This window comes from Hesperophylax consimilis, chromosome 24, assembly GCF_061612785.1.
Source record: "Hesperophylax consimilis isolate HC1 chromosome 24, BYU_Hcon_1.0, whole genome shotgun sequence".
In the NCBI taxonomy this organism is placed as follows: domain Eukaryota; kingdom Metazoa; phylum Arthropoda; class Insecta; order Trichoptera; family Limnephilidae; genus Hesperophylax; species Hesperophylax consimilis.
Genome location: NC_142859.1, coordinates 6,987,124 through 7,001,975, shown reverse-complemented (window position 1 = coordinate 7,001,975; position 14,852 = coordinate 6,987,124). Strand labels below are relative to the sequence as shown.

Sequence of the window (14,852 nt, the reverse complement as noted above, 5' to 3'; positions counted from 1 at the left end):
CCCAAGAGATGGCGCAACTAGGTCTAAAATTGAAAACAGAAATGTACTTTGTTTTTTACAGGTTGATTTTTATAGGTGTTTGAAACAAATATAATATTAAAAATATCCTAACTCATGCAACAATCTGAATCTACCAGCCAACGAGGACTTTGACTTGTATGCTCACGATTTTTAACTAACATTCATTAATGATTAATAACAGCTTCGACTTGCTTTTTTTTATATAATTGATCTTTTGATTTAACCGTATTTAACCTTATTTAATTTGTCTTTTCAAATACACACAGAGCAGGTCCGATTATCACTAAAAATGTCCCCATTATTGTCAGCCGTATATATTAGGGTACGTTTTCATTTGGGAACCGAAACGCGAACCGTACCACGAATTACTGGAAAGGAACGAAGCAACTGCAAGCGGCGTTTCGCGCCTTTCCAATAAGTTGAGGTTCAGTTCGGTAGTTCGGCTCGGTAGCATTATATTCCCCAATACCTGTTTAATGAATTTAAAGAGTCTCCTTATAGCGGTTTCATGACATAAGAAAACATGAAGAATAGTGAAGAAAAATTGCAATTAACCCCTTCAGTAATCATTTAAAAATTAAAAATGGAAAAAAAAAACACCTTTTTTTTTATCAATGAATTTTATTTACTCAAAATATATATCCTCATATAAAAGCCATTTCGGGCCCAAAATGGGAACTGAATATTGATGTTGTGGTGCATAGTTTGAAAAAATAATTAAAAATTTTCTTTAGTACGAATTCCGAATTCTGGCACATAATAGCCGCCCGAGTATACTCGGGCGTGGTCCTTAAGAGGTTAAATGACAACCTAACCTAACCTATTTTTTATCACATTCTATTTTGACAATGTTCTGTGTTGTCCAGTTATCCTAAATAACGTGTATCGTTCTACAAAATCTGTCAAATGGTGCATTCATTATTACTTGACGGACAAAAATGATTATTTTCCCAATATCATGTGTATATTTTAAAATTTCTAAATATTTCCAGGGATCTGATACGACCTCCGCCGCCAGTTCCTGCTCCACCCCTGTGGGTGTTCAGGACCTGATGGGTCAGTCCGCCCTAGCAGACTCCACCTGGCCTCACCTCGAGGACACAATGCAGTTCCAACGGGCCGCCTCTGCCATCATGAGCGACCGCCCTCACACCATTTCCACAGGTGAGACCTTGCAAGCCTAGGCGGCATGAGATATGATACGTCATATGTGGGAATCCATACAAGAGACTTAAGCGCAATAATTAGCATGTATATCAATGACATAAATACAAAGATGTTTTATGTTCATACTAATCGAAATAGTGTGCCAACTACCGCACGCAACGGTTGTGTCCGCCGCGATGTTCGCGATGCCACCGGCACGTTATTGTTACCGCGCGTGCAGGTAGTGCAGTGAGTGAAGCGGATACCAAATTAAGTGGGCCTCCAACTACAAACTATGCCGCTATTTAAGGGGCCGAAGACCGATAGGTCTCCCGGCCAAGGGGAGTCAAAAAATATCGGGGAACAATTAAAAATATTGTCCCTGAATATTGAGGGAACCTCTCGATCAAAGGTGGATTTCTTATTAAAAATACTCACTGACAGAAATATCGATATTTTGCTACTCCAGGAAACTCATATCGTAGAAACCGACTCACCACGCTTGGATATTCCCGGCTACCTTCTAGCGGCAGTGCGGGGACACCCAAAACATGGGCTTGCAACCTACATCAAGCCGGAGTTGCAGAATATCACCCGAAAAATCACTGATGGATATCACGCGATCGGAATTCAGGTTGGAAAACTCGCTGTATTTAATATCTACAAACCTCCCAATGAACTATGGCAGTCACCAGCTCAGTATATTCCAACATGGAGCTCAGAAAGTGAACAGCTTCTAGCCGAATTCGAGAGGACGAATGACCCAGACACTGCCTCTGACCTTCTCCAGTCTCTGGACGACGGGCGTATGAAACGGTGGAATGAATTAATGGAGGAAATGAATTTCGAGCACTCGAGCAGAAAAGCATGGCAAACACTAAGGCGACTTGGAGCTGCAGATCAGCCAACTAAAACAATGCCCAAAGTGTCACCAAATGCTGTTGCTCAGCAACTACTCCGTAGTTCAAAAACGACAACAAGGTCTAACATAAACCACCAGGTCCAAAAATCTCTGAAGGCGGCGCGGCTAAAATGGCCGGTGAACCCCAACACTGTGGTCACCGTTACAGCTGACGATGTGATGGAGTTCTCCCAGACTTTCTGAAACATGCTGGACCTCGGACAAAAATATGGATCGCACAACTATTTACTGAAATTTTCAAAACTGGAGAAATACCAAATACCTGGAGAAAGTCTAAAGTTATTGCGATCCTCAAACCCAAGCCAGCAGAGGATCCGAACAGCTACCGGCCAATCTCACTTTTAAGTACCATGTACAAACTTCTAGAGCGAGTTGTGCTCCGCAGACTTACTCCAATTTTGGAGAAAGTGGTCCCACAAGAGCAAGCTGGCTTCAGACCAGGCCGTAACTGCTGCGATCAGGTGTTAGCACTGACAATACACATTGAATCTGGTTTCCAGAAACGGCTGAAGACTGCGGCAGCGTTCATTGATCTCTCTGCGGCCTACGACACTGTGTGGCACAAAGGCCTCCTTGTTAAACTGTACGACACCATAGAGGATGGCAACACAGTACGACTCATTGAGCAACTGCTAACTGGCCGTACCTTCAGGGTTTTTCTAGGAGGGCGATAAAGCAAAAAAATACCCCTCAATAATGGCCTTGCCCAGGGCTCAGTGCTGGCCCCATCGCTATTTAACATCTGCACTCGAGACCTCCCTCACACTGAAGGCAGAAAATTTGCTTACGCAGATGACATCGCCGTCACAGCTCAAGCCAAAACCCTTAAAGCAGCAGAAGATATCCTCAATTCTGACCTAAAGGCTTTGGAAGAATATTTCCTCAATTGGCGACTAAAGCCAAATGGGTCGAAAACAGTTGCGACAGCTTTTCATCTTAGCAATTCACAAGCGGATGCCAAACTCTGTGTTCAGTTTGATGGAAAAAATATTTACCATGACCCCCACCCCCGCTATCTCGGAGTTACTTTGGACAGGAGCTTGAACTACTGGCAACACATGGAAACAGTGGGTAAAAAAACCAGGACAAGGCTTAACTTAGTTAATAAGCTAGCTGGAACTAGCTGGGGATGCGACGCCAACACGCTCAGAACAGCATCCATTGCCCTGGTTTTCTCAACGGCTGAATACTGTGCTCCAGTATGGGCTAGAAGCGCCCACACTTCCATGGTAGACGTTCAGCTTAATGCCACAATGCGAACCATCAGCGGGACTTTAAAATCTACTCCTCTCCCTTGGCTCCCAGTACTTGCAAACATAACCCCGCCAAACATCAGGCGAGAAATTGCAACACTGAGGGAATACAAGAAGGCGCTGCAAAAAAGCGCAATACCTCTACACGAAGATGTCGTCTCCCACCCGGCATGCCGCTTGAAGTCCCGAAAGCCCTTCTGGGCGGAAGGAGAGAGGCTCCTCCGACTACCTCTCACCCCAGAAGATAGGTGGAAACTTGAGTGGACCCCACCGAGAGACAGCCTGGGTTCTCACTGCCTCGCAAAACCTGGTCCGCCATCAATAGGTTAAGGTGCTCCCATAGCCGCTGTGGTCAACGAATGCCCGCTCCATTCATTCCCCGGCGGGATTGATGAGGTTCACATGGCGACGCCTGAGGCCCTAAAATGGCTCGCAGATCTAGATGTCTCCCTCTGACCCCCCACCATACGAAAGAAGAAGACTAATCGAACAAAAAATTTGGCACATTCTTGTTTCTATATATAACAAACAAGCGAGCAAAGTAGTAAAATACGACGTACTGTCACTAGGTTGTCCTTCATACTCTTATGTGTTTCTGCATTTGATGTCTCACTTTATTTTATTTTAAAAGCATTCTGAATAATTGTATTTAATGAAAAAATAAGTGATTTTTGAGTACATGCGAATGGAAAGAAGCTTCATCAGATTTGGTTTTTGCTCGAGAATGATTTATGCACATCTCAAAACCACAGGAAGGCATTTTTTTCACAAAAAAAGGGCTCAAACGCAATGCCAACTCAGCCACTGACAAATATTTGTTTTGTTCTGCTTTCAGCGTACGAGAAGGGCCACCCGCGTCCCATGCTCAGTGTGCACACATTCTCAGGGCACGGGGCCTCCGAGGCTGCCCTGGCCGGCAGTGCCTCGCAGCCCGTGTCTCCGTGCTGCCCCCCTTCCTCGGGTGCCCGCGGTTCCACTGGACAGATTTACGCCCGGCCCCCACTGCCCACGGTAAGTGTACCAACTACTTGTCACTGCCTAGATTATTTTGGTGCAGTGCAATGAATATTTATATACAGTAGAACCTCGTTAATTCGAAATCCACGGGACATCAAAAATCAAATTTCGAATTAACGAATTCCCACGTAATTCGAAATTTTATGAAAAAAAAAAAAAAAAAACGAAGAAAATCGATCTTCTCGGCCGCCTCTTCAAATCCGGGTGGTATTTTAGTTGTAAATTCGTATTAATACCAATTATTTCTTTATTTTCACGGCCGATTACCGTAGCGGCAGGCCCTTTAAAATTCAGATATTCGCAATAAATTCGTAAAAAAGCTATATATTTACGCGTAAATCGAGATTTCGCTGCCGATTTCAGTCGCGGCCTACCCTTTAAATTGAGATATTCGTAAAAATACGATATATTTTCGCGTAAATCGAGATTTCGCGGTAATTTTCCGTCGCGGCCGGCCCTTTATTTCAAATATCTGAATTTAAATTCTTAAAAATGCGATATATTGCCGCGTAAAACGAGAATTCGCGGCCGTATTCCGTCGCGGCCGGCTTTTTAAATTCAGATATTCGAAATAAATTCGCAAAAATACGATATATTTCCGTGTAAATCGAGAATGCGCGGCCGATTTCCGTCGCGGCTGACCCTTTAAATTCAGATACTTGATGTAAATTCGTAAAAATATGATATATTTCCGCGTAAATCGAATTTTATCGGCAGTTTTTCGTCGCGGCCGGCTTTTTAAGTTCAGATATTTGAAGTAAATTCGTAAAAATATGTCATATTTCGGCGTAAATCGAAATTTTTCGACCGATTTCCGTCGCGCCGTATTTTTTAACTGGGATATTCGAAGTAAAGTTAATAAAAATACGATATATTTCCGCGTAAATTGTAATTTCGCGTCCGATTTCCGTCGCGGCGGGCCCTTTTAAAATCAGATATTCCAAATAAATTCGTAAAAATACGATATATTTACGCGTAAATCGAGATTTCGCGGCCGATTTCCGTCGCAGCGGGCCATTTAAATTCAAATATTCGAAATAAATTCGTAAATATATGATACATTTACGCGTAAATCGTAATTTCGCGGCCGAGTTTCATCGCGGCCGACCCTTTAAATTCAGATATTTGGTGTAAACTCGTAAAACTACGACATATATCCGCGTAAAACGTATTTTTTCGGCCCTTCAAACTCGGATATTCGAAATAAATTTGAAAAAGTACGACATTCCAGTGTAAATCGATTCAGATTTACAAAATAATAATACTAATTAGGACGATGTATAACCACGTAAAAATACATTTTTCGGCGTTTTACCGCCACGGCTGACTTTTAGATTCAGATTTACGAAATATTATGATTTATTTTCGCAAAAATCAAATTTTTTCGAATTACACGAACAAATTTTCGTGCGCGGACAGAAATAAATTTCGAATTACGAATTAACGAATTTCGAATTAAAAAAAATTTTGTATGAAAAAATTTTTCTGCGGAAATTTTTTTGGCGAAAATTTCGAATTACGCGTTTTTTCGAATTATCGGGGTTCGAATTAACGGGGTTCTACTGTAGAAAGGTCCCTGTGAGACTGAGTAGTAAATTATTGCCCCACCCTAACCCTTGTATATTATATTTCCAGCGCCTTTCTTCTCTGGAAAGGCCGGTGGTGCCCGCAAAGGGGCCTCAGGGCTCTCAGGGGCTGATGGGACCCGTCCCGGAACACAAGATGGCCAAACCATCATCACTGCCACCTCACCTAACCAAAGGTATGATTATTAACCTAATTATGAATTATAACAATAATTTTGAATGTTAAGTCTTCATCTTGACTCCAAGACAGAAAGTTGAAAAAATTAAACCTCTGCCAATCTATGATCAACAAACAGTTCATGTCGACTAAATATGCTTAATTTAGTCAATGTTAACTGTTTTTGTTGGTTGGCGATCTGCAGTCGTACTAGGGAACAATCAGGGGCATTGTCGGTAAAACATTTATCGATGTGTTTGCGCTAGGGACACATGTCAACTTCTTGGTTATGGAAACCCGAGGGGGGTTGGATATCTTCACGTTATGTTAAATATTAAATAAGGAGTCCGGTACCTACTATGGTTCAATCTGTTGGGCGTGATATGTCTCATTCCATACCATAATTGTATGTATTGTCATTCTGCAATAAAGAATTTTAATTATATTATATTTTGATTATTTCAGATGCCCCTCAAGCAACTTATGTAAACATGTTTGAGCTGGCTAGCATGGCCGCCAGTCGGGCCCATCCCAACACCGGCGCTGAGAATGCACCACAACAGAATGCTCACGAAAAGGTACACTTTTATGATACTAAGACACGGGATATTATAATTGTAGGATATGTGAAGCTGAAACTATTTATAAAATATTTGCCTCAAGGCCTTTCAAAAATACATATTGTCAATTTTCTATATAAAAAATATTTATTTGTTGACTTTCGAATGAATACAAAATAACGAAATCTGTCAAAATTTTAAAAAAAGAAGTACCATTTCAAATATAGAATTATTTACTTCAATATTATTAGCATGTCTGAATTATTTTTCACACAATCAGTTCCAATTTTGAAAATGACATAAATTCAAAACGAATTTAAGTTCACTCACTTTCATTCCTTCCTTTCCCTAAAAAGACCCTCCACACATCATCTTTACAGATGACATTTTTCCTCAGGTTCTCCTGTGAGAAACTAATGTAAAACAACCTTCTCATTTTATTTCAACATATTACAGGACTGTTACGATGATCATTGTTTTATTCCAATTACTATATCAAGTCTAATCAATACATCAAATGATTCCAGGCTTGCGAAAGTTCCACCAGTGAAAGTTCTTTGGAATCTTCTAGCGGTTATGGAAGTCAAGGCGCTTGCCAGTTAGAAGACGGATCTCAACACCCCAACTATACAGACGGTAAAAACCACCTTATTAACCCATCAGTTCATTATACTCGTAATATTATTTATTTGATGGACTGTCTTTGCTGTGTTGTTATTGTAGTTTTAATTATTGTATTGCTATGGAATGCAAAGTAATCTAGATTTTTTTTGTCTTAACCATATGTTCTTTGTTTGTTGGAATGATAAGAAAGCTACTCGGAATTTCTTAGTTTGTGGTATTTCAAACTCTATCATGTTTGATGACCATTACCCTATTTTACACCTCACAAAAGCGCTCCTGTCTGTACAGTGTATATTGCAGGGGAGCAATTTTACCCACTTGGTTAACAGCGTTGTGAGTCGGGTTAAGGTAGGGGCTGTAGAAAGGGATTTATTAATGCGAACTTGAATAGGCTCTGATTATATGAAGGGGGAAAAACAGATGTTGGTGGCTCATTCCGTCATATGAGAACAGTCTACACAAAAACGGCCCGTTCTCATGAAACCAACACCAACTGAGAACGGGTGTTCCACTCGTGTACGTCGAGTTTCACGCACCGAGGATCAATTCTGCTAGCTCATTAGAGCAGGCTCCATTAAAATACATTTAGAACAGATTTAGCATGCCCACATTGCGTCTGTGCATTTAGAGATGGCAATCGGTCTGTTAACAGTGAATTGTCAATCAGACGGACCAAGTAGATCAAGTATTGTGGGGCTCCAGCCCAAATTCAATTTTTGGGCGTATTTGCGATTTCTATAGGGTTAATTATTAGCATTTGAAATTTGAATGGTTTCCGTTAAATGTATTATTTCAGACTGTTTCAGCTTTTGATTTAAAACGGTTATTATATTCGTCAGCTGTTCACGATTTGATCAAAAGCTAAAATAGACAGAAAATAGGTGTTTAGCAGGGACTGTTCAAATGTCAAAGTTCTAAATGGCGTTAATCGTTGATTTGATGGTTATCAAATGTGATGGAGTTTGTAACACCCAACCTTTATGTTGTAAAGGTAATTTTTTCGATTCAGAATATTTTTTATGAGCTTTATTTTGAAGTTAATTAAAGTGATATTTTTCAATTGGTACAAGTGTCTGGAGGTAAAGTACAGCAACTTCTGAAGAGGATTTTCGATCATCGGTTGTCCAACCGAAGAAGTCGAGCAACTGGTAACTCTTGGCAATTTTATATAGCGCCGTTTAGTTCATCATTAAATCACCTCAAGGGCGCTTTTATTTGCCATTGACTCTTGCTTTTATAGATGAAATTCCAATTCGAATCGGTAAAGAAGTTATGGTCAGTAATAAGCATCCTTCGTCCGGATTGTTTCATTGTTAACTCGTTCGCTGCCGGCTTACTATTTGATCCTATAAAGCTAGTAATTGGATAACGTACAACATACTTGTTCGCTAGGGGCTTTGTGCTATGTAACACCATTGTACCACGGGTAAGTAAGCAATCGATATAAACCGAATGTTGCAAGACCCTGCGCATAAAATTAAGTTCACTATAGTAAAGAAACGGTCTGCAGCACAGTTCAGTGTGGAGATTTTCTGCCCAGGGCTTGGTTTCATCACTTTGTTTACGTCGATTGCTTACCGACCTGTGGGACGACGGACTAAGATTGACATAATATGAAAATACACTTAGTTTTGTATGCGAAAAAATAATTTGGATTAATTTGCTTATGTGGGTGATCAGCATTGAACGAGTTAAGCCGTGACTTTGCTAAATTTATATTTAGTCAAAGCTTCCTATTTGGAACTCCACTCTATCATAAAATTGTTTTTTTTGGAATGTTTTGCCATGTTGCACTTCCTCCTTATTTAGCTAAAGTCTTGGGACAGCATTATAGTGTCCTTCATAAGACAGATGTCTGTCCAAAACGTTGATTAAAGAAAGAGGAAGCGCAACACGGTATAGTAACCTAAAAATTAATCACGATAATACTTTTTTGTTCGTGAAAATCTAAAATTATGTCTATTAGAATGGAGATCAAAAAATGAAGTTTTGGCTAAATATTAGTTTGGCTAAAGTATGGCTCGAGAATGAAACAACTCGGCCTTAGAAAGGAATGTGAGGAAGTTATTGCACTTTACCATCAGATACCATTGATTTTTAAACATTTAATTTTTGCACATTTCATTGTCATTGTGCACAAAATATCAAGGCAAAATCATAAGAGCAAATGATATTTACCTTTCTCCTAATATTCATTTATAGAAAGCTTGTACCTATATATGGAATACATAGTAATTTTTTTATTTAAATAAATTTTTTAAAAACTTAACATTTTAGGCAACTTCTTAAAAACTGAAAAACTACACAAAGGCTCGAAAAATTAAAATTTTGTATAATCTTCATACGATTATTTATATTTATTTTAGTTCAGATATAGTCGAATCATTGCTTAACCTGGCTTTGGCCATGTTTGGTGACCAGATCTGAATAGCCAGGTACTTCCCCGCCTTCCTCCTCCCCATCTCCGTCCCATTCTCACTATCGTACCCCGATTGGGGATGCCATAGTCTCACTGGCTCCAGACGGTTGGGAGCAGTTGGGACTAAAAAAAAAAAAGTTTTGTTATTCATAATTGCTTTCATACTAACCAATTTGTTTTAGTTTTGTTTCTTAGTTAGCACAATTATTTTTACAGAAATATTAATTTACCTGAAATGTAAAAATAGTTTTTCTTTCATTCAGTTGATAATTCCATAACCTATCATACTTTTCACAAATTTTAATACAACATGGTGAAAATAAATAATTCCAACTTGAGTATTTCAGACATAATACTTTACACAAAGAAATCTTCACACCTACAAAAAGTTACAATAAATTAGTTTTATCCACTGAACGGATAATAGAGCTTAATACTAGAAGCTTGATCTATAATCTATACTGATTTGAACTAAAACTGATGTTGTCAATTCAGATTCCGAGGCTCCAGAGAGTCAAAGAAATTGATTATCTATTCAAGAAAGAATTTCGGTATTTGATATGATAGATCACCCAACGTAAGGGAAAATTGATCTTTCTTTGGCTTCTATTGTTTTTCATTTCACTTCTATTGTTATATCTTTTCAGTGGTTTTAACATTATATATACTATAAAATGGGGTGACTTTGATTAATTTTCAACTTTGAAACTAAATAAATTTTGATAAAATCGTTTGCGTTTAAAATTTTTATGTTATATTTATTGCACACGTTTAAAGTATTGAAATATATCCAAGTAAAAAAAATTGGATGTAATATGTTTGAGTCAAAAAAATTTCAAAACTAAAAGGACCGATTGTTTCACAGAATTTGAACAATTCATCAAACTTCAAAGTTAATTTTTCACTTCTGTGAAAGTTATATTCAAATTCTGTACTAATTCATTGTGGGCCAGTTGCTTCACATATTTGAAATAACTTGAATAGAACTTTCACAGAACTTTAACTTTGAAATTTGATGAATTGTTGTTGTGAAACAATGGATCCTTACTGATCAAAGTCACCTTTCGCAGTTGGGTGATTTTGATGCACTATTTTTTCATTGATTTGCCAATCCTTAAATTTTTTGAACAAAATTGATAGTTTTGTAATATTAAAGTATGTAGTTATATATCGATAGACATTGAGATTCTTTTCAATATAAATGAACTATTTACCAATTAATTAGAACTATTATAATCGTTGAGGAATTTATAAAATGTATTTACATTTTTCTCTAAAAATATATCAAATAAACTGTTTCGCAATTCAACCATCAATTTCATGTTTGATACCCTTTTTCAAAGGGTCATTGTATCCAAGATGCTTGAAAAAAAATATTAAAAAGAAGGGAATAATACCTGAGTGGTAGTGAGAATTACGCAGATATCCGCAATGATCAATGTCGCCTCTCGATTCAAAAGTCACCTCATATTACGGTAATCTTATTGTTTTGGTTTACATGCACGCAATTAAATGTATTCTTGTCTGAAGTACCCAACAAATTCCCAGTATAAGTACCATTAACAATGCATACCGTTGTGTCTTTGCTGTGTGTGATTTGCTTGCATGACATTGTTGCTTCTGGCGGTGTAGATTTCTCGCTGGTCCAGATAGTGACATCCGAGACCCGGCGCTGCGTCTCGGACTGGGACCGTTCCGTCTCAGCGGGAGACTGGGACGATCCGAACGCCTCCAAGCCTTGGAGCACCTCGGGCGACGGAATGACCGCGCTGCAGCAGGCGGTGTCACTCTGCAGCCTGCAAGGGGAGACGGTCGTCACAGACGAGGCCATGACCCAGTCGTCTCAGTTTGCGACCATCAATAAGACAAAGCCGTCCGTACCTAAACGAAGACCGTTGTCCATGACAGGTATGGTATTATGATTTTGTAATTTATACCGAATGGTATTTTGGTTCTTCATTCCTTGATGAGAAATATCACGGTTCTTCTTTCCTTCGTAAGAAATATCAAGGTGCTTCTTCAAAAAATGGTTGGTCTGGTAAATTAATTAAAAAAAATCCTTTTTTCTAAATATGTACAAATATCTGATATGTAAGGATAGAAAGTAATTAGTAAATGGTTTGTGTAATTTATGCCAAATTATTACCATTTTATTACTAATCGGTTTGGGTAACCTGCTTACTCTGCTCTTCGCTATCTAAGTAAAGTTTTGAAGAAAAGATAGAATGTGTAGGAGTAGTGCTAATAAACAGCATCCTGAGAGGTTGTGACAATGGGCCCATGGCCTGAGTGTTCGGGAACTATCCGTAAACCGTCTCCGCTTTGGGAGATTTTGATTGTCTTTTGTACAATTCGAATGAATCTCTTGTTATTTAAGAGGTAGAGCATAATTAAGTCTGTTAGTCGAATACTAAATATGTACTGGCTTCCAAGACACCCTCGGTGGAGGTAGTTGATTGCTCAATAATGTGTTTCAGGTCCTATCAGCAATCAGACTAGAAAGAAAAATTGGATGTATCCAACTGTATTGGCAAAACCCAGGATTCTTCTAAACGGAGGTTAAAAATACAAACAGTGTGCTGTAACTAAAACTGCAGTTAATATTTTTGATTTGATATTTACTATTTTCTATTTCAGAATTAATGTTTTGGATTCCAGAATTTACAACTAACAAAATTTCCAAAGCAGACATTGGGAAAATCCTGGTTTTATTTTGACTTACATAAATATATACGTTTAAGAAGATAACAATCATATTTTTTCTTATTGATTGCATTGCAGATAAAATAATATAAATTTCTAACAAATTGTTTTTTGAGATTTTGATGATATTATTGTCGGCCGTAGTTTGAAAATTAGTTTTCAGAATATAAACACTTCTGAAACATTAAACAAACCAATCTTTCTTAATTTGATATAAATCCAAGTTCTCAAATTTCTCAAATTCCTCAGGGTCCGTACTTGGGTCCTGTGTTAATTTTTTTTGTACATCATGTTTTCAAAGGTCTATTTATGTTACTAATTATGTTTCAATAACTTTAATGAGTTCTTTATCAATCCTTTATAATGTTTTCATTAATCTCTGGACAACTACAGCGATTACTTTAGGTAAAGGACTAATAATTCTCCATTGCACCAGATTTCACTAACAAGTAGTGATTGACATGTTTTTGCTACATTTGCTTTTGCATGTTTTTATAACCACTGGAATGAATACATTTGTATATTAATATTCAATCCTTTTCAATTAGGTCTTATTGCATGTTTTAATTATGATGTTATGTAGCTTTGTGTGTATTGAAATGATTTACTAAAATGTTTTCTTCGGCATTCATTATTTTTTAATAACATATTTGTGAATATTATTTTTGTCTTCGAATTGGTAAAGTTTGATACCTATACATATTATGACTTGATACCAAATAATATTATTTAAACTGACATTCTAAATTAATTATTGGTAGAGGTAAGGTTGAGTGATAAATGTGGGATTTAAGCACATTTATGATTGAATGAAGGATCAAAATAGTACACACGCATCCACTGGCTCATGCCACTCTGTTTTAGTGACACCGTACACCGAATGCAAAATTATCATGAAATATTGGCAAATTAAAACTTTTAACACACTGTGAAAATAAAGTTAATTTCCGCTGTCCACATTGAAAATTCCTACACCAACAAACGAAACGAAACAGCTTTACTGCAAAACTACAAATTTGCACATCCGATATTGTTTTTCGAGACCGTCTGGATAGTGTATTTCTAAAGCTAGTTGACACGTTTGGGATTCTCTGGAGATTAGAACTAATGGACCACAATGTTAGTTAGTCTTTCTATTTAACACCCCAAAAACAAATAACAAAAATAGTCTTTCTATGGTCAGCAGCCTCAAAAGATTATCTTCAAAACTTCTTACTTTGTTGCAACGCTGCTTCCTAGTTGTAACAAAACTCTTTTGAAACATGCGAGTGTGAAAGCAGTTTAATAAAGACGTGCACTCACTATAGCACTTGGCCGGAATCTCTATCAAAATCAATTCTTCTCTGTGAGAAACTGCTTTTTGTTTTCTAAAAATACATAAGTAAATGACAACACAACACACTAAAATTACTTACATCTGCACAATATTAATACAAAAAAAAAACACTGGCTAATTGTTAAGATATAAATATTATTTGTGTAGCTACAACTAACGTTTGTGTGTTTGTTTGTAGCAACTTGCCCTCCGTCAACTCTCCGCCTATCTATAGGAGGTCGCCGAGGCTCTGGTGGGGGTCCCCCCACCCCTCTAGGAGGCAACCCTTGCAGCAAGCCTCCCCCGCCCGTCAGGAGGTCTAGCAGCATCACCAGGCCACACCACATGCAGCACTCTATCAATGGTAATTAGCCTCCCGTTAGGTCTTACCCTCCGTTAGGTCTTACCCTGTGTCAAGTATTGCTCTCTGTTAAATCTCTGCCAGCCAGATTGAATAGGCTTTTGTAATTAAATTCTGTTAATACTAACTTGCCCTCAGTCGAGTCTTACCTTATTTCAAGTTGTGTCCTTAGTCAATCTTTATCTTTGTCAAGTCTTACCCTCTGCCAAGTCTTGCGTTTGCCAAGTCTTGCCCTCTGTCAAGTCTTGCCCTCTGTCAAGTCCTACCTTTTGTCAAATCTTACACTCTGTCAAGTTTCATTCTTTGTCAAATCTAGACCTTTCAAGTCTTGCCCTGTAGTATCAAGTCTTACCCTCTGTATAGTCTTTTCCTGTTCATAGAGTGCACTTTTGCATTTAGCAACACAATTTAAGGATAATATAAATTGCGCATCTCCCCTGTCTTCACCTTATAATTGAGAAAGCTATTATCACAACAATAGTAGATTCTACAGGAATCTGAAGACGTATGTCTAGCAATCTAATGCGTTTGTGTTCCCAGAATACGGCAGTAGCCAGCAGCTGATGCAGTCTTGTGAAGGAGATGACAATCTGCCTCCCCCACCGGCCTTCCTGCTCAATCCATCGGATTCACACCAACAAGCTGGAGGAGATGGAGGTACAACTACTTTTTAAATTTATTTTTTATTGTGACACCTCACCTATAGCTTTTAAACCAGTGAAGCAGATATTTAGGTACATATATAGATATTTAGTCAATAGATACGCT

The 14,852-nt window shown here is 38.2% G+C and overlaps 2 protein-coding genes across 2 annotated transcripts in view; both read left to right on the top strand.

The window, feature by feature from the left end:
* Positions 1–14,852, top strand: part of mim (missing-in-metastasis) — a 341,092-nt gene that overhangs the window by 322,269 nt on the left and 3,971 nt on the right. Inside the window, exons 12-18 of the mRNA XM_089646255.1 lie at positions 1,014–1,185; positions 4,178–4,353; positions 5,995–6,121; positions 6,568–6,680; positions 7,190–7,298; positions 13,923–14,087; positions 14,625–14,741. Of these exons, the coding sequence (XP_089502381.1) occupies positions 1,014–1,185; positions 4,178–4,353; positions 5,995–6,121; positions 6,568–6,680; positions 7,190–7,298; positions 13,923–14,087; positions 14,625–14,741 (979 nt within the window). The remainder of the gene's footprint in view (positions 1–1,013; positions 1,186–4,177; positions 4,354–5,994; positions 6,122–6,567; positions 6,681–7,189; positions 7,299–13,922; positions 14,088–14,624; positions 14,742–14,852) is intronic.
* On the top strand, positions 11,195–11,739 carry LOC149411844 (uncharacterized). The gene has a single exon (XM_089646512.1). It carries the CDS (start codon positions 11,271–11,273, stop codon positions 11,625–11,627), a length of 357 nt encoding a protein of 118 aa, XP_089502638.1. The 5' UTR covers positions 11,195–11,270; the 3' UTR covers positions 11,628–11,739.

Coding starts and splice junctions, on each gene's coding strand:
- LOC149411844 (XM_089646512.1), top strand. CDS start 11,271: ATGCATACCGTTGTGTCTTTGCTGTGTGTGATTTGCTTGCATGACATT.